This window comes from Fusarium flagelliforme, assembly GCF_020744385.1.
Source record: "Fusarium flagelliforme strain FIESC 12 MPI-CAGE-AA-0113 chromosome Unknown B0J16scaffold_3, whole genome shotgun sequence".
In the NCBI taxonomy this organism is placed as follows: Eukaryota; Fungi; Ascomycota; class Sordariomycetes; order Hypocreales; family Nectriaceae; genus Fusarium; species Fusarium flagelliforme.
This window is the reverse complement of record NW_025763505.1, coordinates 651432-673172: the sequence shown is the minus strand read 5'-3', so window position 1 is coordinate 673172 and position 21741 is coordinate 651432. Positions and strand designations below refer to the sequence as shown.

Sequence of the window (21741 nt, the reverse complement as noted above, 5' to 3'; positions counted from 1 at the left end):
AGGTGACACTTTTATGTGCATTTGACAGCTCAAAAAATGCCTCTTTTTTTCCGTATCACCATGATCCCGGGCTGTCATCTCATGTTATGCGAAAGTAGTGAATATGTGTGCATCATATTGAATTGTGGCCAACATCTATTCATAGATAGACCCTTTTATGAAACTCGGGTCTTAGACAACCCAAGTGGCGGACCCCTGTCACGTCACAGAGCGACAATGCGCAGCCCACAAAGTGATGCACATGAGAAACTCAAGATGAAAGGGCAAGGCAAGATAGGCGCACTGCAAGTCATGAATCTAGAATCACATACAGTAATAGTACCTGGGTCGAATGCCAACGCATACATACAGAGGAGGGATCATGACCATAAGTCAGGCACAAAGAGTCATAGGGAGAGTCACGTGTATCTGAGACACTTGATTGCTGTCCAATAGTGGGGTCGTTGAAGGAACGAAAACGCTCTTGTTGCCCATGGTTGCCAGGCGCTAGGTTTCTATAGGTATAGTGCATGATGCTGGCACAAGGAGAATGGGGGGGCTGGCTGGTTCAGTGAGGTGTCGCATCAACAGCGAGGGTCACAGGCCAAACATTCAACATTCAACAACCTCTCTCGACAACCCGCCGCGCGACGTTTCCTATCCATGGAACTTCCGCTCTCTAGCGGCCGCAACTACTAACTAACAGAAACAGCAGAATTCTAGCGTAGCGACTCACTGCACTTTATCGCCAAGTGCAGTTGCGACTCAGGGTCATCCATAGCGAAGGTGCACTCCTAGTCTGTTTCCCTTCTGATCAACGTTGGGTCCGTCTGGGGATCGGTGAGCGACATCTTCCCGCCACCTCGACCAGGAACAGGGCGACTAACGACAATGACAGTTGCGCATTGACAACATCAAATCGCTCGACGAATTCACCGACGACTTTTATCTTTCTTGTACCTGTATTTTCACCTGCGCCATCTTCTATCTTGTCTCCCGACATTTCCACAATAACGATCATTACCTCCTTTTCGGCTGTATCAATGCGATAAACAACATAAGCAACCATCGCAACAAGATAACTTATTATACCGCCCAGCATGGCTTCTGAGCCTCCATCATCTCCGCCAGGCCCTAGTGCCACCGTCGAGGATACCCTTGGCTGGTACAAGTCGCAATACGAACAACTAGAGAGCGAACTCGCCGAATTCAGAGACTCAAGCAGAGAACTAGAGCAAGAGTTGGAGAAGGATATCGAAAGAGCAGAGAAGCAGGAGCGTTATCACCAAGAAAAGGCCGAGGCCTTGGGATATGAAGTGGAAGAGTGGAAGGTATGTTGACTCACCACAACCTCAGACACAGATGTCAACTCTGGTCGGTCGGACATTTTGGCTGACTCAACCGCTTCTTTTTCGTCGCACAGAGAAAATATAGGGAATCAAAATCCGAGGCTAGCGCATCCCAGAATGCGCTCGAGAAAGAAATCACAACCCTTCGAGACACCAACCGAACTTTGCAATTGAAGCTGAGGGATATCGAGGTTGCCAACGATGATTTTGAGCGACAGGCGCGCAACACCACGTCATCATTGGAGGACATGGAATCCAAGTACAACCAAGCGATCGAGAGGGCTGTGATGATGGAGGAGGAGATCAAGATCGTTGAGCAGGAGCGTGAACAACTACGTATCGAGTCGCAGCGCCTGCGTGAGGAATTTGGCGACCTCAAGATCGAAGCCGAGCTTCTTCAGGACAAAATCAAGAAGCAGGAGTCTCGACATTTGTCAACCATCTCGACCGACCTCTCTGTTCTTGCGTCACCGACATTCGACGGCCACCCCGCCTCTCCCGGTTCTACCGCCAGCTCTCCTCTCATCACAACACCTCCCGACTCCAAGTCGCCTGTACCAACTGAGGACGGCGATACTCTTTCCGAGCTTCCCGACCCACCGTCGCCCCCCATGTCTGATGTTTCTGCGCCTCTTCCCAAGGTTGCAGCTTCAAGGGCACAGGGTCACCGCAGAACTGTTAGTCGCTCTCGTCTGCCTTCAGCCGACGTTAGCACCACACCCAAGCCTCGTTCCAAGCCTCCTACAGCTACGTCGGCGCAACGCGCACCTGGCAGCCGTATCTCGACTGGTGGCCAGACCACGATGCGCACTCCCGCCCAGCGTGCCGTTGGACCTCGCTCGGCTTCGAACAAGCTTCCTACCTCGAACTCGCTTACCCACATCCGAACTCTCACGGCGCAAATGCAGCGACTTGAGGCTCGTGTGCACTCCGCGCGATCTAAGCTTCCCGGCCCGACTCGCACGCCTCCTCGAGCCTCACCGCGGACCAATGTATACAGCGCCACTGCCATGCCTTCATCGATTACGATCCGTTCTCGCAAGCGCACTAGTGGTTCTGCTGCATCTTCGGTAGCAGGCGACGAGCCTACCCCTACTAACATCCTATCATCTACGTCCAAGGGAAGCCATGTTCCTCGACTTAGCACGTCTGGAGTCAGCCGACTATCATTTGGACCGTTGCCGAACCGCGGAGGCCCAGATGAGATGAGTAGGCCAAGCTCACGTGCTAGTATGACGTCGTATGCTCGGCCACCTTCTCGAGCTGCTGGCGAGGGTATCCCACGACCAATTTCACGTGCATCACTTACAGGCTCACGAACACCCATGGGCCGATCTCGCTCCTCTATGGGATTCCACGGTCACTCAGCCAGCATCAGCCAACTTGACCTAGAGGAAGAGGACGAGGGCGAGTTCCGAACACCAAGCCGCCGAGGTACATACTCAAACCAGAATGGTGAAAGCAGTGGTATTCCCATGCCATCCCTCCGTCGGCGAAGCGGCAGCCGACGGATCAGCAACGCTATGAGGTCCAGCGTATCCGGACCTCCAAGGAAACAACTAAGCGATCTGGGAGAGACATACTAAGCAGTCAAACCCTTACATAGCTCTGCTACTCTTTCAGATCGCCTGTGTTTCTATCATTTTATTTTACTTTACAGCGGTTCGAGCGGTTCACACAAATTGGTCGCATTTCACCCTCACACATTTGATATCCGTTTCTGCAAAACATATGGGTTGGACGGTACGGCATACTTTTACGGCTGGCGCTTCAAAGACGGCGAAGACGGTGTTGACGATGGTTACGGAATTCCACTTCTTGCTCTCTGGCAGACTTTTGTTACTAATACTTCTGCTTCTTTGGGTACATGGGATTTCGGCACCGGGGTTTACGGAAGTTATGAAGACACGGATGGCATTTATCATTTTTTCTTTTGTGTTTCTAGAAGGGAGGGAAAGGGAAGAGAAAGAGAGGGCCTGGCCTGGTGTATATCCGAATCACATACATACAAACTATACCGGCTGGGCCTGGATAGACGGGGGTGTACCGCTCCGAAAGCGAGTCATCGACCGAGCAGATCTGCTTGGATGGTCTCTTTTTCTAAAAACGGCTTGCCAAAAAGGAGCGGGTAATACTGGGGAAGGAATTGATGCGAGGCTACTCTTTTCTTACTGAAGTAAGGTTGCTCGCGGGGGGAGGGCGGACATGCGGACATCAGTGGGGAGTCGTACGATGTCTGACAAGGCTGAGGCAGCGGCCCGCGGGCTAGCTCTGGCCTGAACTTACTATAACTTGAATTAAATATTCCCTTTGTGCATTGGAGTTGGAGAAAGAAGGAGTGAAAGACGTGTAAATACAGATTGGGAGGCGTATGATACATACATAGTTGATTGTACAGTATCTTAAACCTTAGCTCGAGATCTGGGGATGGAGATGAAGCCCTAGTCTCGGTACGCCAAATACATACTCAATGAATTCATGACAGTTTCAGAAGTGACGTGTGATCTGCATTTGGATTTATTTGAGCAAAGTCTTTGTTTAAGAGACAACAATTTGGCCTTAGTTGGGATAGAATTTTAATGCTTTTGTCTGCAAACTTTACGACGGTTAACCAAGATCAAGACCCATTGTTCAAAATGCGGTTGAGAGGATGTACAGGTGTTGAGCCGATAGGAGCAGCGGATGCAACCACTACCCAGATCCTTAGGCAAGCGAATCTGTTTATCGCTCAGTTAAGAACCCTTACTATCAGAGGATATAACGATCTGGCGATATCAAAACACGCGCGGCTTAACCGAACTCAACACAACACGTCACAGCAACGTATCACCGAGCTTCGGTTCCGGGTATTACCATACCCTGAGATCTGGGATAGATATCCTGCAATGCCGCCATTCCGAGACGGAAGAAAAAAAGAACAATGTTGGGGATCCGCGGACTGCGAGGCTGCGGCTCTGAGATCAACCCCGAAAAATAAGGGAGTTGTCTAATTGGATGGAAGATTGGGGAACTCAACAATTGGGGAGGAGGTCCTTTTTTTCACAGAGGAAGGGGGTGTGAAATAAATAAGGTAGGACGCTAGTGGGAAGTGGGGGGCATTTCATCGGTCAAGAATTGGTGAATCTGAGATGTTGTATCGCATCGACCTCACAGAGCTATCTTATCTTGGGTGGAATGACGAATACCAGCCTTTTAATATGAGAGATTTGACAGTACAGTATGTACTCTTGATGCTGGGGAAGATAAGTCTGCATTGGTAGGTATGGAGATGGGATGCCAAGACAGGGGTATTGCTTGGGCAAGGGAAGTGGAGGTTAGGCTGGGCTGTCCTGGTTTAGATGAGATGAGGCTCAAGAACTGATCCATTGACTGTTGATTACAGGTATCCAGTCTCATTAAAAGATACCCAGCCTCACCGAAGAGAATCATGGAATGGGTAATTATCAGGCTGAGAAGAAATTAAAGATTACTACCCAAAAAGGTTGAAGTCTTAAACCAGGCATGTAATCACTTACAGACATACGTAGTCCCTTGTCCCGTGCTTCCTCGATCTGGCTCCCGCTCGGCAAAAGCTCAGGTCAACGGTACCGGATCACAGGAAGTCACGTCAAGAGTAAAGACGTCAGTTGGCGTTGGCAGGTCTCAACGCCTGACTGGTTCTCAACATGCGGCTTGCATCTGTGGCTTTTTTGATTGATAACGATAACGGACAGGGGTGTGTATGTACATGGGATTTGAGTGACAGTTCAGCCTTGTGGTGGGAGGGATGTTAGGCTGATGGTATGAGGAATTGGGATACGAAGGGTTAAACGGTTGGGTTGTAAGTCAACTATGAATGAGTTAGGAAGATGCCGTCAATGCTAGAGCTAGGTTCATAAGTTTAGTAACTAATTAGTAGTTGTGTATAGAGTTGAACTGTTGTGGTAATATGCGGTAATATGTGATAATATGTGATAATGTGTGGTAATATGTGGTGATATGTATGGATGGGTAAGCTGGCGGTCGGGTTCCGAATGTGTAAGCCACCATGATGCATCTACCTGGCGATGGACCGAAAATCTCCGACTATGAATGAAGTAAACATTAAAGAGCTTCAATAGGTTCAACTGAACACCCTTAAAAGTAGTTGATGAACTCAAGATCATTATATTAAGTCTGTGAGGAAGTAACTTTCCTAGCCATGATATCAGCTTACCAGATCATCAGCTTACTATTCACTACGTCTACTTCTTGGAAACCGTTGATTCTAGCAAACCAAGTTGTCATGATAACTTCTCCAATTATGGCATAAGGTCTTGAACATGATAGCATCCGGCTTCCGATGCGGATTCCGGAGTCTTGTTCGGTCTCCGTATGAAGCTGCCTTTCTCAACCACCTCAAGTTTAGACCAATGCGCGCACTACTAAATGCAGTGTCATTACCCATACCCCATCAATTAATGACCCGGAGCCGCCATGGCTTGGCTGGGAATGAGATAGTTGACCCTGTTTGTCCCTTGCTATGCTTGGCAGTCATGATGAATGTAGTGGTGGTGATAGGTACATCAAAAAGTTACTTGTGGTTTACGGCCCCACCTTCACCCGCAGCAAAAAAATACCGGCCCCTCAACCTCTTCATCTCCCATGGGATGCCATGTCATGAGAATGGACCCTGAAGGGTGCCCCTCCTCTGCATTCTGCATTCCGGGTCTTTGCAAAGCCGACATGACCAAAAGAAAATCCACTGCTCGACTGTACTGTACAGTGTATCAAATCATTTTTTTCCATTGGGGGAAATAGTAGACTAAACTGCTGGTTTCATTTCACTGGATGACCCCAGGGCCCCCAGGGGGTCAGTCTACGCCCAGGGCGGGCTTGTCTCCCAACAGTTCTAGTTTTCCCACGTTTCTCTTCCCCGCCAGGTGCCGAGAGGGACTTGCTAGGCTTGCCACCAGCCAACAGCAGTCAACAGGACCAGGTCAACAACCCGCAAGGGGAAAATGGAGTGGGGAGCATTTTGCAGATCCATTGAATTGGTCTCCATCTTTGTACAGTGCCAGCTGTGGACTGTACTTGTTGTACATCGATAGCTTCCAATCGCTTCCTTTATGTACTTGGGTTCAACGTCTCCCACATAACTTTCTTCTCCCTTTCTTCAAGAGTTCTTCTCTCTTTTACCTCTCCTCACCTTTAGAGTCCAGTCCAATAGGAAGAAGATCAAGATTAACCTCTTGTTCTTATCTACATAATCAGTTTCTGGTTCTCCTCAGCCAGAATCTGTGTTTCTTCCTTCCCTCTCATCTCCTCCATCTTAATTTTACCTCTGGCTACACTTTAAACCCTTCTGTATTTTTAGCGCCTATACCACACTCCTGGGACACTTTTTTTTCTCCCCAACAGCCAAACAAGCAGACCCAGCACCCGTCTTGCTTTTTTTCTTCGGCCGGAGCTACCCCTGCCGTGATTGCCCTGCGCGCCCGCCACTTTAGACGGCTCATGACGACCTGAGAGAGACACGATTCAACCTTTTGATCAATCTCCTCATTCCCGACTTTTCGACTTCTTTCTCCCCCGATTCTCCTCCATAATCTCTCCTCTCCTCCTTTTTACTTCTCTTTACACATAACGCAGCAGCCATGACTGAGATCTCAGCTGGTGCCCAGGAGGGTGCCAATGGGCGGTCGGTGCCCTATGTCAATGGCAAGCAGTCGTATGCAGAGAAGTACAGTATCGCAGACCACTTCATCGGCGGCAACCGATTGGAGAATGCTCCCCCGAGCAAGGTCAAGGACTTTGTCGGCCAAAACGATGGTCACACTGTCATCACCAACGTAAGAAAACCTCGATTCAACAAAATTTGGCAGCATTGGGGAAGGAATTGGGACCCCGCCATTGCTGGCCATTTGCATCTAGGAATTGCTTAACTAACAGAACTTTTGCTCTGCAGGTCCTCATTGCCAACAACGGTATCGCTGCCGTTAAGGAGATTCGATCAGTCCGAAAATGGGCATACGAGACGTTCGGCGACGAGCGAGCCATTCACTTCACTGTGATGGCTACACCCGAAGATCTGCAGGCCAACGCAGAATACATCCGAATGGCGGACCACTACGTCGAGGTTCCCGGCGGTACCAACAACCACAACTATGCCAACGTCGAGTTGATCGTCGACATTGCTGAGCGTATGAATGTCCATGCCGTCTGGGCTGGATGGGGTCACGCTTCAGAAAACCCAAAGCTGCCAGAGTCGCTGGCCGCTTCTCCCAACAAGATTGTCTTCATCGGACCCCCTGGATCTGCCATGCGATCACTGGGTGACAAGATTTCCTCCACAATTGTTGCACAGCACGCCGAAGTGCCCTGTATTCCTTGGTCAGGAACAGGTGTCGACGAGGTCGCTGTTGACGACAAGGGCATCGTTACTGTTGCCGATGATATCTACGCTAAAGGATGCGTGTCATCATGGGAGGAGGGTCTTGAGAAGGCCAAGGAGATTGGCTTCCCTGTCATGATCAAGGCTTCTGAGGGTGGTGGTGGTAAGGGTATCCGAAAGGCTACCGAGGAGGAGGGCTTCGAGGCTCTCTACAAGGCCGCTGCCAGCGAGATTCCTGGCTCTCCTATCTTTATCATGAAGCTTGCCGGCAACGCCCGCCATCTTGAGGTCCAGCTTCTTGCCGATCAGTATGGAAACAACATCTCCCTGTTCGGTCGTGATTGTTCCGTTCAGCGACGTCACCAGAAGATTATTGAAGAGGCTCCCGTTACCATCGCGAAGCCCGACACGTTCAAGGCTATGGAGGATGCCGCTGTTCGTCTCGGTAAGCTCGTCGGTTACGTCTCTGCCGGTACCGTCGAGTACCTCTACTCCCACGCCGACGACAAGTTCTACTTCCTCGAGCTTAACCCCCGTCTTCAGGTCGAGCATCCTACCACTGAGATGGTCAGTGGTGTCAACCTGCCCGCTGCCCAGCTTCAGATTGCCATGGGTATCCCTCTTCACAGAATCCGTGACATTCGACTCCTTTACGGTGTCGACCCCAAGACCTCAAGCGACATCGACTTCGAGTTCAAGAACGAGGAGACTGCCATGAGCCAGCGACGACCCCAGCCCAAGGGTCACACCACTGCTTGCCGAATCACCTCCGAGGATCCTGGTGAGGGTTTCAAGCCTTCCAACGGTGTGATGCACGAGCTCAACTTCAGGAGTAGCTCCAACGTCTGGGGTTACTTCTCCGTCGGTTCTCAGGGTGGTATCCACAGTTTCTCTGACAGTCAGTTCGGTCACATTTTCGCCTATGGTGAGAACCGATCTGCTTCAAGGAAGCACATGGTCATGGCCCTCAAGGAGCTGAGCATTCGTGGTGATTTCCGAACCACCATTGAGTACCTCATTAAGCTTCTCGAGACCGAGGCTTTCGAGGAGAACACCATCTCCACTGGCTGGCTGGACGAGCTTATCTCCAAGCGCCTTACCGCTGAGCGACCCGAGACCATGCTTGCTGTTGTGTGTGGTGCCGTCGCCAAGGCTCACATCGCCAGTGAGGCTTGTATGGCTGAGTACCGAGCTGGCCTTGAGAAGGGCCAGGTTCCCTCCAAGGATGTCCTCAAGACTGTCTTCACCATCGACTTCATCTACGAGGGCTTCCGTTACAAGTTCACAGCTACCCGCGCTAGTGTCGACAGCTACCACCTTTTCATCAACGGTTCCAAGTGCTCCGTTGGTGTCCGTTCTCTGAGTGATGGTGGTCTCCTTGTCCTCCTTGACGGACGAAGCCACAACGTCTACTGGAAGGAAGAGGTTGGCGCCACCCGTCTGTCCGTTGACAGCAAGACTTGCTTGCTTGAACAGGAGAACGACCCTACCCAGCTTCGATCTCCCAGCCCTGGTAAGCTTGTCAAGTACTCCGTTGAGAACGGTGCCCACGTTCGTGCCGGTCAGGCCTTTGCCGAGGTCGAGGTCATGAAAATGTACATGCCTCTCGTTGCCCAGGAGGATGGTATCGTCCAGCTCATCAAGCAGCCCGGAGCCACTCTCGAGGCTGGTGACATTCTCGGTATCTTGGCTCTCGACGACCCCAGCCGTGTCAAGCAGGCCCAGGCTTTCGTTGACAAGCTCCCTGCCTACGGCGAGCCTGTCGTTGTCGGTGCTAAGCCCGCTCAGCGCTTCTCTCTCCTCTACAACATCCTCCACAACATTCTCCTTGGTTATGACAACTCGGTTATCATGGCCAACACCCTCAAGGATCTCATCGAGGTTCTCCGAGACACCGAGCTTCCTTACAGCGAGTGGAACGCTCAGTTCTCTGCCCTCCACTCCCGTATGCCCCAGAAGCTCGATGCTCAGTTCACCCAGATTATTGAGCGCGGCAAGTCTCGCAACGCCGAGTTCCCCGCCAAGGCGCTCAGCAAGGCCTTTAACAAGTTCCTCGAGGACAACGTTGATGCCGGCGATGCTGACCTCCTCAAGGCCACTCTCGCCCCTCTGACCGAGGTTATGGACATGTACGCCGAGGGTCAGAAGAGCCGAGAGCTCAGCGTCATCAAGGGTCTCTTGGAGCAGTACTGGGAGGTTGAGAACCTCTTCATGAACCAGCCTCAGGAGGATGCTGTTGTCCTGCAGCTCCGTGACCAGCACAAGGATGATATCATGAAGGTTGTCCACACTGTCCTGTCTCACAGCCGTGTCAGCTCCAAGAGCTCTCTCATCCTGGCTATCCTTGAGGAGTACCGCCCCAACAAGCCCAAGGCAGGAAGCGTCGCCAAGAACCTCCGCGAGACTCTCCGCCTGCTCACCGAGCTCCAGTCTCGACCTACTTCCAAGGTCTCCCTCAAGGCTCGTGAGATCATGATTCAGTGCGCCCTCCCCTCGCTTGAGGAGCGAACCTCTCAGATGGAGCACATCCTTCGTTCTTCCGTCGTTGAGTCGCGATACGGCGAGACTGGCTGGGACCACCGTGAGCCTAGCTTTGATATCATCAAGGAGGTCGTTGACTCCAAGTACACTGTCTTTGATGTTTTGACCATGTTCTTCGCTCACGATGACCCCTGGGTGTCTCTGGCCTCTCTCGAAGTCTACGTTCGACGAGCCTACCGTGCTTACATCCTGAAGCAGATTGAGTACCACCAGGACGAGAACGATAACCCCCAGTTCGTCTCTTGGGACTTCCAGCTCCGAAAGCTTGGCCAATCTGAGTTCGGCCTTCCTCTTCAGTCTGCTGCTCCCTCCACTCCTGCTACCCCCAGCGGAGGTGAGTTCAACTTCAAGCGAATCCACTCCATCAGCGACATGTCATACCTCACCAGCAAGTGGGAGGATGAGCCTACTCGCAAGGGTGTCATCGTTCCTTGCAAGTACATCGATGAGGCTGAGGATCTCATTGGTAAGGCCCTTGAGGCTCTTGCTCACGAGCAGAAGCAGAAGAAGAAGAACACCCCTGGTCTTATCCCCGACCTCAGCGGCAAGCGCAAGCCTGCTCCTCTCAAACAGAACGAGGAGGAGCTTTCTGCTGTTATCAACGTTGCTATTCGTGACGTTGAGAACCGTGACGATCGCGAGACTCTCGAGGACATCCTTCCCATCGTCGAGCAGTTCAAGGATGAACTCCTCGCCCGTGGCGTTCGCCGTCTTACATTCATCTGCGGTCACAGCGATGGCTCTTACCCCGGATACTACACTTTCCGTGGACCCGAGTACAAGGAGGACGACAGTATCCGTCACAGCGAGCCTGCTCTTGCTTTCCAGCTTGAGCTTGCTCGTCTCAGCAAGTTCCACATTAAGCCCGTCTTCACTGAGAACAAGAGTATCCACGTTTACGAGGGTATGGGCAAGAACGTGGACACCGACAAGCGATACTTCACTCGTGCTGTCATTCGACCCGGTCGTCTCCGAGATGAGATCCCTACTGCCGAGTACCTCATCTCTGAGGCTGACCGCGTCGTCAACGATATCTTCGACGCTCTCGAGATTATTGGCAACAACAACTCTGATCTGAACCAGGTCTTCATCAACTTCTCTCCTGTGTTCCAGCTTCAGCCTAAGGAAGTCGAGGAGAGTCTCCAGGGCTTCCTTGACCGATTCGGTATTCGTGCTTGGCGACTCCGTATTGCTCAGGTCGAGATCCGCATTATCTGCACTGATCCTCAGACTGGCGAGCCTTACCCTCTCCGTGTCGTTATCACCAACACCTCTGGTTACGTTGTCGATGTCGACATGTACGCTGAGCGCAAGTCTGAGAAGGGCGAGTGGGTCTTCCACAGCATTGGAGGTACCCACGAGAAGGGTCCTATGCACCTGATGCCCGTCTCTACCCCCTACCCCACCAAGAACTGGCTCCAGCCCAAGCGTTACAAGGCTCATCTTATGGGAACTCAGTACGTTTACGATTTCCCTGAGCTTTTCCGACAGGCTATCCAGAACACTTGGGTCAAGGCTGTTAAGGCTCAGCCCAGCCTGGCTTCTCAGCAGCCCAAGACCGGTGACTGCATCAGCTTCACTGAACTTGTTCTCGATGACAAGGACAGCCTCGATGAGGTGAACCGTGAGCCCGGTACCAACACTTGCGGTATGGTTGGTTGGATCTTCAGGGCCCGCACCCCTGAGTACCCCAACGGCCGACGCTTCATCGTCATTGCCAACGATATCACCTACAAGATTGGTTCATTTGGTCCCAAGGAAGATGACTTCTTCTACAAGTGCACTGAGCTTGCCCGCAAGCTCGGCATCCCCCGTATCTACCTGTCTGCCAACTCTGGTGCTCGTCTTGGCCTTGCTGATGAGCTCATGGGTCACTTCAAGGTTGCTTGGAACAACCCCGAGAAGCAGGATACTGGCTTCAAGTACCTCTACCTCGACGAGGAGACCAAGACTCGCTTCGAGAAGGACGTCATCACCGAGGAGGTTACCGAGGACGGCGAGAAGCGACACAAGATTGTCACTGTCATCGGTAAGGAGGAGGGTCTTGGTGTTGAGTGTCTCCGAGGCTCTGGTCTCATTGCCGGTGCCACCAGCCGTGCTTACAACGACATCTTCACCGTTACCCTGGTCACTTGCCGATCCGTTGGTATTGGTGCCTACCTTGTCCGTCTTGGTCAGCGTGCTGTCCAGATTGAGGGTCAGCCCATCATCCTGACTGGTGCTCCCGCTCTCAACAACCTGCTTGGTCGCGAGGTTTACACCTCTAACCTTCAGCTTGGTGGCACTCAGATCATGTACCGCAACGGTGTCTCTCACATGACTGCCAACGATGACTTTGCCGGTGTTTCCAAGATTGTTGACTGGATGTCATTTGTCCCCGAGAAGCGCAACAGCCCCGTTCCTGTCAGCCCCAGTGTCGATGACTGGAACCGTGATGTCACTTACTACCCTCCCCAGAAGCAGCCTTACGATGTCCGCTGGATGATCGGTGGTCGCGAGGGTGAGGACGGTTTCGAGTCTGGTCTCTTCGATAAGGACTCTTTCGTTGAGGCTCTCGGTGGCTGGGCCAAGACTGTCGTCGTTGGTCGTGCTCGTCTCGGCGGTATCCCTATGGGTGTCATCGGTGTTGAGGTCCGATCTGTGGAGAACATCACTCCTGCCGACCCTGCCAACCCCGACTCTATCGAGCAGGTCAGCAACGAGGCCGGTGGTGTTTGGTACCCCAACTCCGCCTTCAAGACTGCTCAGGCTATCAACGACTTCAACAACGGTGAGCAGCTTCCTCTCATGATCCTTGCCAACTGGCGTGGTTTCTCTGGTGGTCAGCGCGACATGTACAACGAGGTTCTCAAGTACGGTTCTTTCATTGTTGATGCCCTCGTCAAGTACGAGCAGCCCATCTTCATCTATATTCCTCCCTTCGGTGAGCTTCGTGGTGGATCTTGGGTCGTCGTCGATCCTACCATCAACGAGACTGCCATGGAGATGTACGCTGATACCGAGGCTCGTGGTGGTGTCCTTGAGCCCGATGGTATCATTGGTATCAAGTACCGCAAGGACAAGCAGGTTCAGACCATGGCCCGCATGGATCCTACCTATGCTGGTCTCAAGAAGCAGCTTCAGGACGCTAGCCTGTCTACTGAGCAGACCGACGAGATTAAGAAGAAGATGGCTGCTCGCGAGAAGGAGCTCCTGCCTGTCTACTCTCAGATCGCTGTCCAGTTCGCTGATCTCCACGATCGTGCTGGCCGCATGAAGGCCAAGGGTGTTGTCCGCGACGTTCTTGACTGGTCCAACTCCCGACGCTTCTTCTACTGGCGTCTTCGCCGACGTCTCAACGAGGAGTACATCCTGCGCCGCATGACTTCCACCATCATCAGCACTGCCCACAACCAGACTGCTACCAAGGATAAGGAGACTCGTGATAGATACATGCACCTTCTCCGCAGCTGGTCGGGCATTGTTGACTGGGAGAAGGATGACCAAGCTGTTACTGAGTGGTACGAGACTGAGCGCAAGACCATCAGCGAGAAGGTCGAGGCACTCAAGTCTGAGGTGTTGGCAGCTGAGGTTGCCACCGTTGTCCGAGGTCACGCTAAGGCCGGATGGACTGGTGTTCGTGAGGTCCTGAGAGTTATGCCCGTTGAGGAGCGGGAGCAGATTCTCAAGTACCTCCAGCAGTAAAGGAGATGGAACACATTTGAGGAGGTTTTATGAATGGGAACAATTCCCGACATGTTTTTTTTTTACTGGCGATTTATGTTACTCATGGTTCATGTCAAGTCATTAAGACAATTAGAAATGAAAGGATCATAGACGGGGGAATGTGTATGAGGCGTCTGGTACTGGAATAGTTTCGATCTGGTCATATCCAATTCATTAGTTCAAGTTCAATATTTTTCCCGAATGTGCCATCGTGAATAAGCAATGTTCGACGATCGCTTTCTCAACACAATCGTGAAAATCACAGTTGAGTATATTAGCAAGCAAGTCATGAGTCCTGTGTGATCGCAACAGTTGAACATTTACAGCGACACAAGTTGATAAGGCGAGATATGCTATCATGGACATTCTATCGACTACTTATGCGTAGGAAACACTCAAACTGCAAACAGCACTCCTATAATCTGACACCTAGAGACCATCATTGATAACGCTGGAACTTGAGTTCACATTCAACAAACTATTCATAAAGCTAGGGTATTTAAAACAATTCCATCACGATAAACGACGTATCCTACTGTCGCTGTCACCCGCTAACGCCTATTCCAAAACTACCGCTCATACTCAAACTCTCTTCAAACCGATTCGACAATCCTCCCAAATCGCTAGACGTATCTAGCCGAATCGGACTCGAAGAGCTTCTTTCGCTCGCACCTGCGCTATAATTCGACTGCGGCGATTTTCGCCTGCCGGCTGTTTCTCTGACTGGATCAGGAGAGCTGACTAGCTGTGGTGGCAGATCTTCTTCCTCCTCTGAGAGAAGGTCCTCTAGGTCATCTTCCATAAACTGGGGTTGTTTCTTGGAGATGGTGTTTGTTATCACGGCGTTGCCGCCGGGGAGCTTGATTTCGTGGGCTTCGAGTGTTTCCGCGATGTCTTGGAGGAGGACGTCCATGGGGCAGATGTATGCGACACGCTTGCGTTGACTCCAGGCGAGGACGTGGCCGCATAGTTGACCTTCATCACGGCTGACAATCCAAGCACCGCTGTCACCCGGAATGCCAAGAGGGACACTCTTGTGTGAATCCTCTTGCTTGGTATCCTCCGCACTGGTAACTTGGTATGCGTGACTGGGCGAGACGCGACCATAGATCTTGACGCTTGTCAGTGCAGGAAGGATCTTGCCGGTTTGTAAGCCGCTCGTACGAGCTATACACTGAACCTCCATATTTGGTAGTGAGTCTGAAGAAGCTACAGCCGTAGGTCGTAACGATCCAGACTTCGTGTCGATGCGAGGAATAGTGTTCTCATCAGGCAACCTATCGTGGGCAAACTCGAACAGAGCCCAGTCAACCTCATGTACGAGGCCGGAGGCTTGCTTCCGCCGGATGCCACTCGAGGCGTATATCTCACCCACGCTGTATGTGTCAAGGTGATCCTCGTCTTGAGTCTCAGGGTCAGGATAGAAGCCCTCTTCCACGTCGTCCAACGCAGGCTGTGTCACGATATATCCATCGCCACATCCTGGCTCGATACCCGGGATGTCACCCGGCTCGTTGTATTGCTCATCTTCGTCATCCTCCTCATCATCATCATCGTCATAATCGCTCGTAATATCAGAGTCCGAGTAATCCTCAGACTCAGTATCGGATAATTCGTAGCCAAACTCGTCATCAACAGTGCTGTCGTCACCGGATTGTGCGTACCAGTCCATATCGGGTAGGGCACTGCATCTCAAAGTGTCGCTTGGTCCAAAATCGCGATCTGGATCATCAAGCATATGGTGGACTGTCATGCCATAGGGCTTGTCGTCAACCATAACGAGACCTCCTAGACTGACAGGCGGCAGATGGCGGTCTCCAATCCAAGCACCAATACTTGCACCATTGCTTGGGCGTTCCTGGTATTCAGGGTTGATAGCTTCCACATCATCTCCCTCGCCCTTTGCACACCTTCTAGCCATAGATCTGAGAACCGAGCCAGGCTGTCGACGAGACCTCAAAACGTGACCCCGGCAGACCTTAAGTCCGAAACCAGTTGTTCCATCAAAGAGATCACCTATTCTTTTCTTGAGGATAGCGCGAACCTTGCCCACGGAGGTGCACACAACAAGAACAGTTGGCTGTGTCTTTTGAGGACTTGGGCCAACCGATTCGAGTGAAATCTCAACAGACTCTGGGTGCTTCTTGTAGAAGTGTCGCAGAGCGTGGTTGATCTGGGGCATGAGAATCTTATTCCATCTGTCCACGACCTCTGGTGCGAGGGGAACGTGGGGATAAAGGCGCATCTTAGTTTCGGATTGTTTGTCCAGGGAGTCTATAAAATAATTAGCATCCTGTAGAAAGCACATAACGTCGAGCAACGGTGCATACCCTCGTTGTCAATAGCACTCTCAACCTTGAAAGCATTCTTCTCCGCCCCCAAGGTTGGCGCTGAGGCTGACATTGGCTTCTCACTTGCAGCCTTTAGAGGTGGCTTGAAGTCTTTCATATCCTTTGTATCCTTGCTGATCTTGGTGGGAGGAGTCTCAATTGGTGCAGACGCTTCACCAGAGTTAAGCTCATGATCGAGTCTCTCCTCCAAACCGCTAACGCCGTCCAAGATACAACAGGCCTCTAAGAAGCGACTGCATCTAACCTGAACTGAAGACATCAGAGATTCACCAGGCGATTGCCCGGTAAGGGCATCATCGACTGCAGTCCAACATGCCTGAACTGCCTTCATGTATAAGCTGCCACATCGAACAGCGAGCTCTTCCAGGGCTGATTCGGGAACCTTGTGCGAGTTTTCAGGAACAAGATCCTCAAGCTTCTTCCATAGACCGACCGAAAGTAGAAGCATAGCTAAAGAGTATAAGTCGTGAACTCTCTGGTCGGTGTTGCTAGAGGAGGATCTTTGTGCATTGCGCGGATCCAGCGGATGACGGGAGAGACTTGTCGATGTCAAAGAAGCATCCTCTGAGAATAGATCGAATGATGAAAGAAGGGGACGTCGAATATCCACCTCTCCATTGAACACCTGTGGTTGTGATGTCGCAGCGTCACAGAACGAGACAGTTGTCGGGTCGATATTTCCATGAGTAATGCCCCGAGCATGTAGGTCGAAAACAGTATTCATGAGATTGTGGGCCAGTCTGAACTTAGCTTCCAGCTTAGGCTCAGATCCTGATGTCGATAGAAGATCTCCCAGGGTCGGTAGGTTATATGAAGGGTTCTTAGTGAGACGCTCGAATGAAACGGCGTTGAAGGATGGAGGGAAGCGGTAGACAAGTCCAAGTCTTGAATTCTCCATATCTTCAAAGTAGCCGAGAAGTCGAGGTAGACCAGTCCATGTACCGGGAGACCTCTGAGAATCTTGCTGCAAGCCGGCGGAAAGTTTCTCGAAGCGAGCCATGGGAGGCATGATACCGGTGCTAGCATAGATTGAGTCAAAAGTAGCGTATTCGAGTAGTAGTGGCGCCCATGGCTCGCGAGTCGTCCCATGTGTGAGTTCCGAATAAGCTGTCTTGCTCATAAAGACAACTTCTCGAGGCGGGGTGCTTTCGTCTCCTTGCTTAGGTCGTAAATGTGTCAAAGTCTGAGGGTTAATCTGCTGAGGCGTTTGCATGCGACTAGATTCGAAAGGCCGAAAGTCGTCCGCAGGCATGGATTTGAATGGCGTTTTAGACGCTCTCCTAGGTAATCCAGCTGCCCGTGTGCGTGAAAGATCGTACAGTGTATCGATTGAGGAAGTGAGGTCATTGACCAGATCCTCAAAATGGTTCTTATCCCATTGGATCAGGGGAGGCTTTGTATCTTTTGATCCGGTCTGCGGTGCTTGAATCATGCGTTTTGAGCTTAGCCATAGGGGCTCTGCCTCTGCCAGGATATCCTTAATGGTAGACATGATGCTTCCGACGACTTCGCTCAAGCCAGCTTTCGATAGAGACTCATCAATCTCAGACTGGTTTGGGTCAGACCATTCAAGACCCCAGCTAACGAGACGATCTTTCTGAATCCGTAGCTTTCGATGCAGGGCCTTGATTTCCGGGTCTTCTTCATTTTGAATTGGTTCTTTGACGAAGTCGCTTGACTTTTTAGTGTCGTTGTACAGTCTGCTGAGGCGTTTCTGGAAGGGCAGCTGAAAGCCACCCAGAGGTAGAAAGGACTCCATTTTGATGATCTATGTTGTTTGTAGCCAGTATGAGATGGAATATGCTTTGTTTTGTATATATGAAGCTGATGCCAAGTCCGATGAGATAAATGCTTGATGGCGATCTGATGCGGGGCTCGGTCTTGGTCTTAGTTGAGGCTCTCCATTTTGACTAGCCGTATAAAAGTCACATGCGATAGAGAGACAAGAACAGTGATGCAGTATAGGTAATGTTTGATTGAAGATATGGGCTTGACTGTTCTTGTTATTTTTGTTGAGAGAAGCAGTTTATTTGGTTGCCTACAAAGCGGATCTTGGCGACGGCCTCTTCGCGGTCCCATAATCTCAGAATGCTGCTGCCTGAATGATCAGCGACCATCTGATTGGCCAAGATTCCGTCATTTAGATCTAGATCACATGACCTCCCTCATAAAGAATGCAGTTGCCTATCACCCCTTGTCAATTGTAATCTGGACTGTCCAGGTAAGATATCACAAATTAATTTGTTCTATCCGGTCCAATCTTGAGCTTCTGAATCTTACCATATGCATTATCTATGATACGATGGGATGCGCTCAGTTCTCTTTCCCAGAGAGGAAGCATAGGTCCTCGGAACGAGCAAAAAGCCTCATCTTGCAATGAACAAACTATAATCGACACGGTATTTTATATATGCTATCAAATCCGCATAGGCTTAATTCTTAGACATGATGCATCGAACCCTAATCTTCATTGATGGGCGGGTTGCGTAACTCAGAGGCGCCCCAAGTGACTATATGATTACGCTATCCAACGTCTTATCAATCCCCTACAAACCGGCTCAAGACATCACTTCATTTTAGTATGAAAGAATTAATTTGAATGCCTGATGTTAGACTCATATTTGTAAGATGCGCCGAACAGCAATGTTCTGTCAGCCCCTCATAGCTTGGGATCCTTGGTCAATCAGCATCTTCAACTACATCACCCAGTTTCGATCTCTTCATTTACTAAACGCTTCGATTCCACATTGGAAGAACACAGTCCCTTCGTTATCTGGCTTCACTGGCTGTATTGCGTAGCTGGCTGGGTCTAATTGGGAATATAGAGACATACGTAGGCAAATTCGTCAGTCCGTCGGACTATCATCATTACGCACTTGTGATTCGCATAGCCCTTACTGACGCGCAACACAACAAGTTTCTTCGTTGGAATCGCCATGTTACCTCATTGTGACTTTTTTCCGAGTGTCCCGGGAGGAACGTTGCTGCTTCAGACTGCCCCATCTTACTTACGAACAAGCACTCGTTGATGCCCAACTCTGCCACGAACACTCTCATCGCAGAAGCCTAGTTCATTATTCATCGTCACCTGAAGGTATTCGGTATCCATACATGGTTTTATGGAAGCCTGGATGCTACCCCTTTCTTAGTTGAAGCTCAGCAGCAGCCTGTGCCGAATGGATAGAACAGGCAGATGCTCGAAGTAGGATGCAAAAACAAGGGGCTCCATGTATGCAATGTAGCAGAAGGGTGATCCGAATGATGCTCCTGGCTGTTGGTGGTCAAGGTCATCAACGTGTACTGCGAAACAGTAGTCAGGTAGAGTCATGGGCAGAACCAGTCCGTCCAGCCCGACATCAGATTCCACTCAGCTAGCTTTCACTATGCGTTCCTGGTCGTACATAGCAAGCACACTGAGGGAAAGCTCTCAATGACATGCTGTCGAACTAGCATCACGTAAGTACTCCAAGACTGTCATCGCAGTATACAGAGGCTCGGTGATAGGCAAAGCGTATGCTTTGTATCGTAATTGTCGGTGGTAAGTTGCGCTGTCTCTGGGTCCCCTTCGATGTCTTACATGAAGTCGTCCTCCCAGTTCTCATCACGGTCCTGGTTACTCGAACCAACCATGTTCTCCTCAGTAAAGATATCATCATAAGCATGATCCTTCTGCCACTTCTTCTCCTTCCACTCCTGAGCCTGTCTCGCCTCTTCCTTCTTCTGCAACACAGTGTCAGTCCCCAAGTTCCTCTATCTCTTCCGTCCAGACTTACCCTCGCTTGGAAGTCAGCCTGATCACGACGTCTCAATTCCTTGAGCCTGTCATCCCGCTCCTGCTTCAAATCGGGCTTCTTCTCCACCTTTGTCTTGTTGAGGCGGTTGACGATGGGGTTCTCACGCTGGGGAACGAGGATGCGCTTGACTTTGCGGGGGTCCTTGAAACCGACTTGGCCAACTTCCATGCTGCCGTCCTTTTTGAGGTTGGACCAGGGTGTGTAGATGATTGTGACATTGTCCTTCTTGTTGCCTAATAATGATTAGAAGGTGCTCGGGTCGCGAGTGGTGGGTGAAGATGTACCTTCGATGGAGTTGGCCTTTGTCAATTGAGCAAGGTCCATAACCAGTTCTTCAGGAAGGGCATCCCATGTTTGGCCCTCCTGCATGCGAAGGTAGATATGTGCGCTGGAGAGTTTATCTGCGTGAAACTAGTCACTAGATCAGCATTTCCGACCTCGAGTCTCTGCCGGCATTATCTCACCCTACATCTCATTTAGCACTCGCCCGTCTCATCTTCATTCACAGAGCTCCCTACCAGATATCCTCTTCCCAGCCGAACTTGATAAGGTCCTCATCTATCATCCAGTCTCAGCCCGCGTGAAAACAGTAGTGATAAGCACAGTAAAATGTGCTCTGGGTGTATATCATACTCTCGAACTTGTCCTTGCCGACGTAAATGAAGCCCGCCGGCTCGACGACCTTGGATGTGAAGTAGTACACCATTGCGAGAGATGCTGCAGATGTAGCTTCAATCTAATAGCAGATAAAATGAGATTAAGGCGGCGATATGGCCGGTGTCGGGTTTGATGAATTGATTGATGTGAGGGGATCTTGGAGAAATTTCCGTTTGGTGGGGGTACAACAGCGCTAACAGAAAAACGCTGCGTGGTAGCCGTTCCTGCCCAAATTTGCAGACTCATCAGCCCTACGTGATAGTGCAGGCGTACCTGCCTTCTGAGCCTGTCGGGCGCAAAAAGCAGGATCCAGATTTCGACTCACGTGACCGGTCCCCAACATCGTGAAGCCAATCTGAAGGAATTGTTGGTATCATGATCACATGAGAACGAATTTGTCCATGAGAAATTGCGCTTTCTAGCTATAGATGTTCTAATGAAATTGCCTACGCCAACACAGAATAAACGCATAATATACCATACCTCAACTTCAATGTGAACTTCAGCCGAAATATTTCCGCACATTGTTGCTCTCATCATGACGTCCAGTTCAACGTTCAGATAGCAAAGATTGTCGGGCCGGTAACTTTGACAAGGGCCTCAAGCATTTGACCCAGTTGAAAGATCATCTTGTCTGTCTCACTTATTACTCCATCATTCTGCATCCTCCCATAAGTCCCTGTCGTCATGTGCAGGAGCCGTTGAGACGATCGATACGGGAAAAAGAAAAGAAAAAACGGTGGTCAACTCACAGCCTTATTTCCATTAGGATGGTGATAAGTTCGATCGAGGCTTGCTCCACCGCTGATCGGACCGTGAGATCGGGGCTGGATCCCCGGATCATGTTGACTGTATATCCGGACTTGAACAGAGGATCCACTGATCCGAGATCATACGATTCTGAGACACCCCTGGTTTGTATATACGTTAGCGAGAGTAGGGAAGATACTCCAAGACGTTGATACTTGTTGGATCTCGGTCCCCATATAAATGGATTATATGGCGAGTTTCCC

General features: G+C 50.7%; 4 protein-coding genes across 4 annotated transcripts; 2 read left to right on the top strand and 2 right to left on the bottom strand.

The window, feature by feature from the left end:
• Positions 1–1079: 1079 nt before the first annotated feature.
• B0J16DRAFT_317914 (nuclear distribution protein nude 1) lies at positions 1080–2914 on the top strand (the record flags this gene model as incomplete). Its single annotated transcript, XM_046125402.1, has 2 exons — positions 1080–1310; positions 1403–2914. The coding sequence occupies 2 exons, from the start codon at positions 1080–1082 to the stop codon at positions 2912–2914; spliced, it is 1743 nt and encodes a 580-aa protein (XP_045984158.1).
• Positions 2915–6476: 3562 nt separating this feature from the next.
• On the top strand, positions 6477–14156 carry B0J16DRAFT_89691 (acetyl-CoA carboxylase). Its single transcript, XM_046134650.1, has 2 exons — positions 6477–7138; positions 7255–14156. The coding sequence occupies exons 1-2, from the start codon at positions 6944–6946 to the stop codon at positions 13903–13905; spliced, it is 6846 nt and encodes a 2281-aa protein (XP_045984157.1). The 5' UTR covers positions 6477–6943; the 3' UTR covers positions 13906–14156.
• B0J16DRAFT_370225 (uncharacterized protein) lies at positions 14126–18317 on the bottom strand. Its single transcript, XM_046130352.1, has 2 exons — positions 16257–18317; positions 14126–16200 (listed from the first exon to the last, which is right to left on the bottom strand). The coding sequence occupies exons 1-2, from the start codon at positions 18034–18036 to the stop codon at positions 14471–14473; spliced, it is 3510 nt and encodes a 1169-aa protein (XP_045984156.1). The 5' UTR covers positions 18037–18317; the 3' UTR covers positions 14126–14470.
• Positions 18318–19562: 1245 nt separating this feature from the next.
• B0J16DRAFT_89658 (uncharacterized protein) lies at positions 19563–20676 on the bottom strand. Its single transcript, XM_046134649.1, has 4 exons — positions 20536–20676; positions 20356–20482; positions 20051–20304; positions 19563–19997 (listed from the first exon to the last, which is right to left on the bottom strand). The coding sequence occupies exons 1-4, from the start codon at positions 20545–20547 to the stop codon at positions 19851–19853; spliced, it is 540 nt and encodes a 179-aa protein (XP_045984155.1). The 5' UTR covers positions 20548–20676; the 3' UTR covers positions 19563–19850.
• Positions 20677–21741: the final 1065 nt, after the last annotated feature.

Bases quoted from the DNA above. Each gene is read 5' to 3' on its own strand.
- B0J16DRAFT_89691 (XM_046134650.1), top strand. From the start codon at position 6,944: ATGACTGAGATCTCAGCTGGTGCCCAGGAGGGTGCCAATGGGCGGTCG. The intron at 7,139-7,254 runs GTAAGAAAACCT...TTTGCTCTGCAG, and splicing joins GTCACACTGTCATCACCAAC to GTCCTCATTGCCAACAACGG.
- B0J16DRAFT_370225 (XM_046130352.1), bottom strand. From the start codon at position 18,036: ATGGAGTCCTTTCTACCTCTGGGTGGCTTTCAGCTGCCCTTCCAGAAA. The intron at 16,201-16,256 runs GTATGCACCGTT...ATTATTTTATAG, and splicing joins GAGTGCTATTGACAACGAGG to ACTCCCTGGACAAACAATCC.
- B0J16DRAFT_89658 (XM_046134649.1), bottom strand. The intron at 20,305-20,355 runs GTACATCTTCAC...AATCATTATTAG, and splicing joins AAAGGCCAACTCCATCGAAG to GCAACAAGAAGGACAATGTC. The intron at 19,998-20,050 runs GTAAGTCTGGAC...ACTGTGTTGCAG, and splicing joins AGGCTGACTTCCAAGCGAGG to AAGAAGGAAGAGGCGAGACA.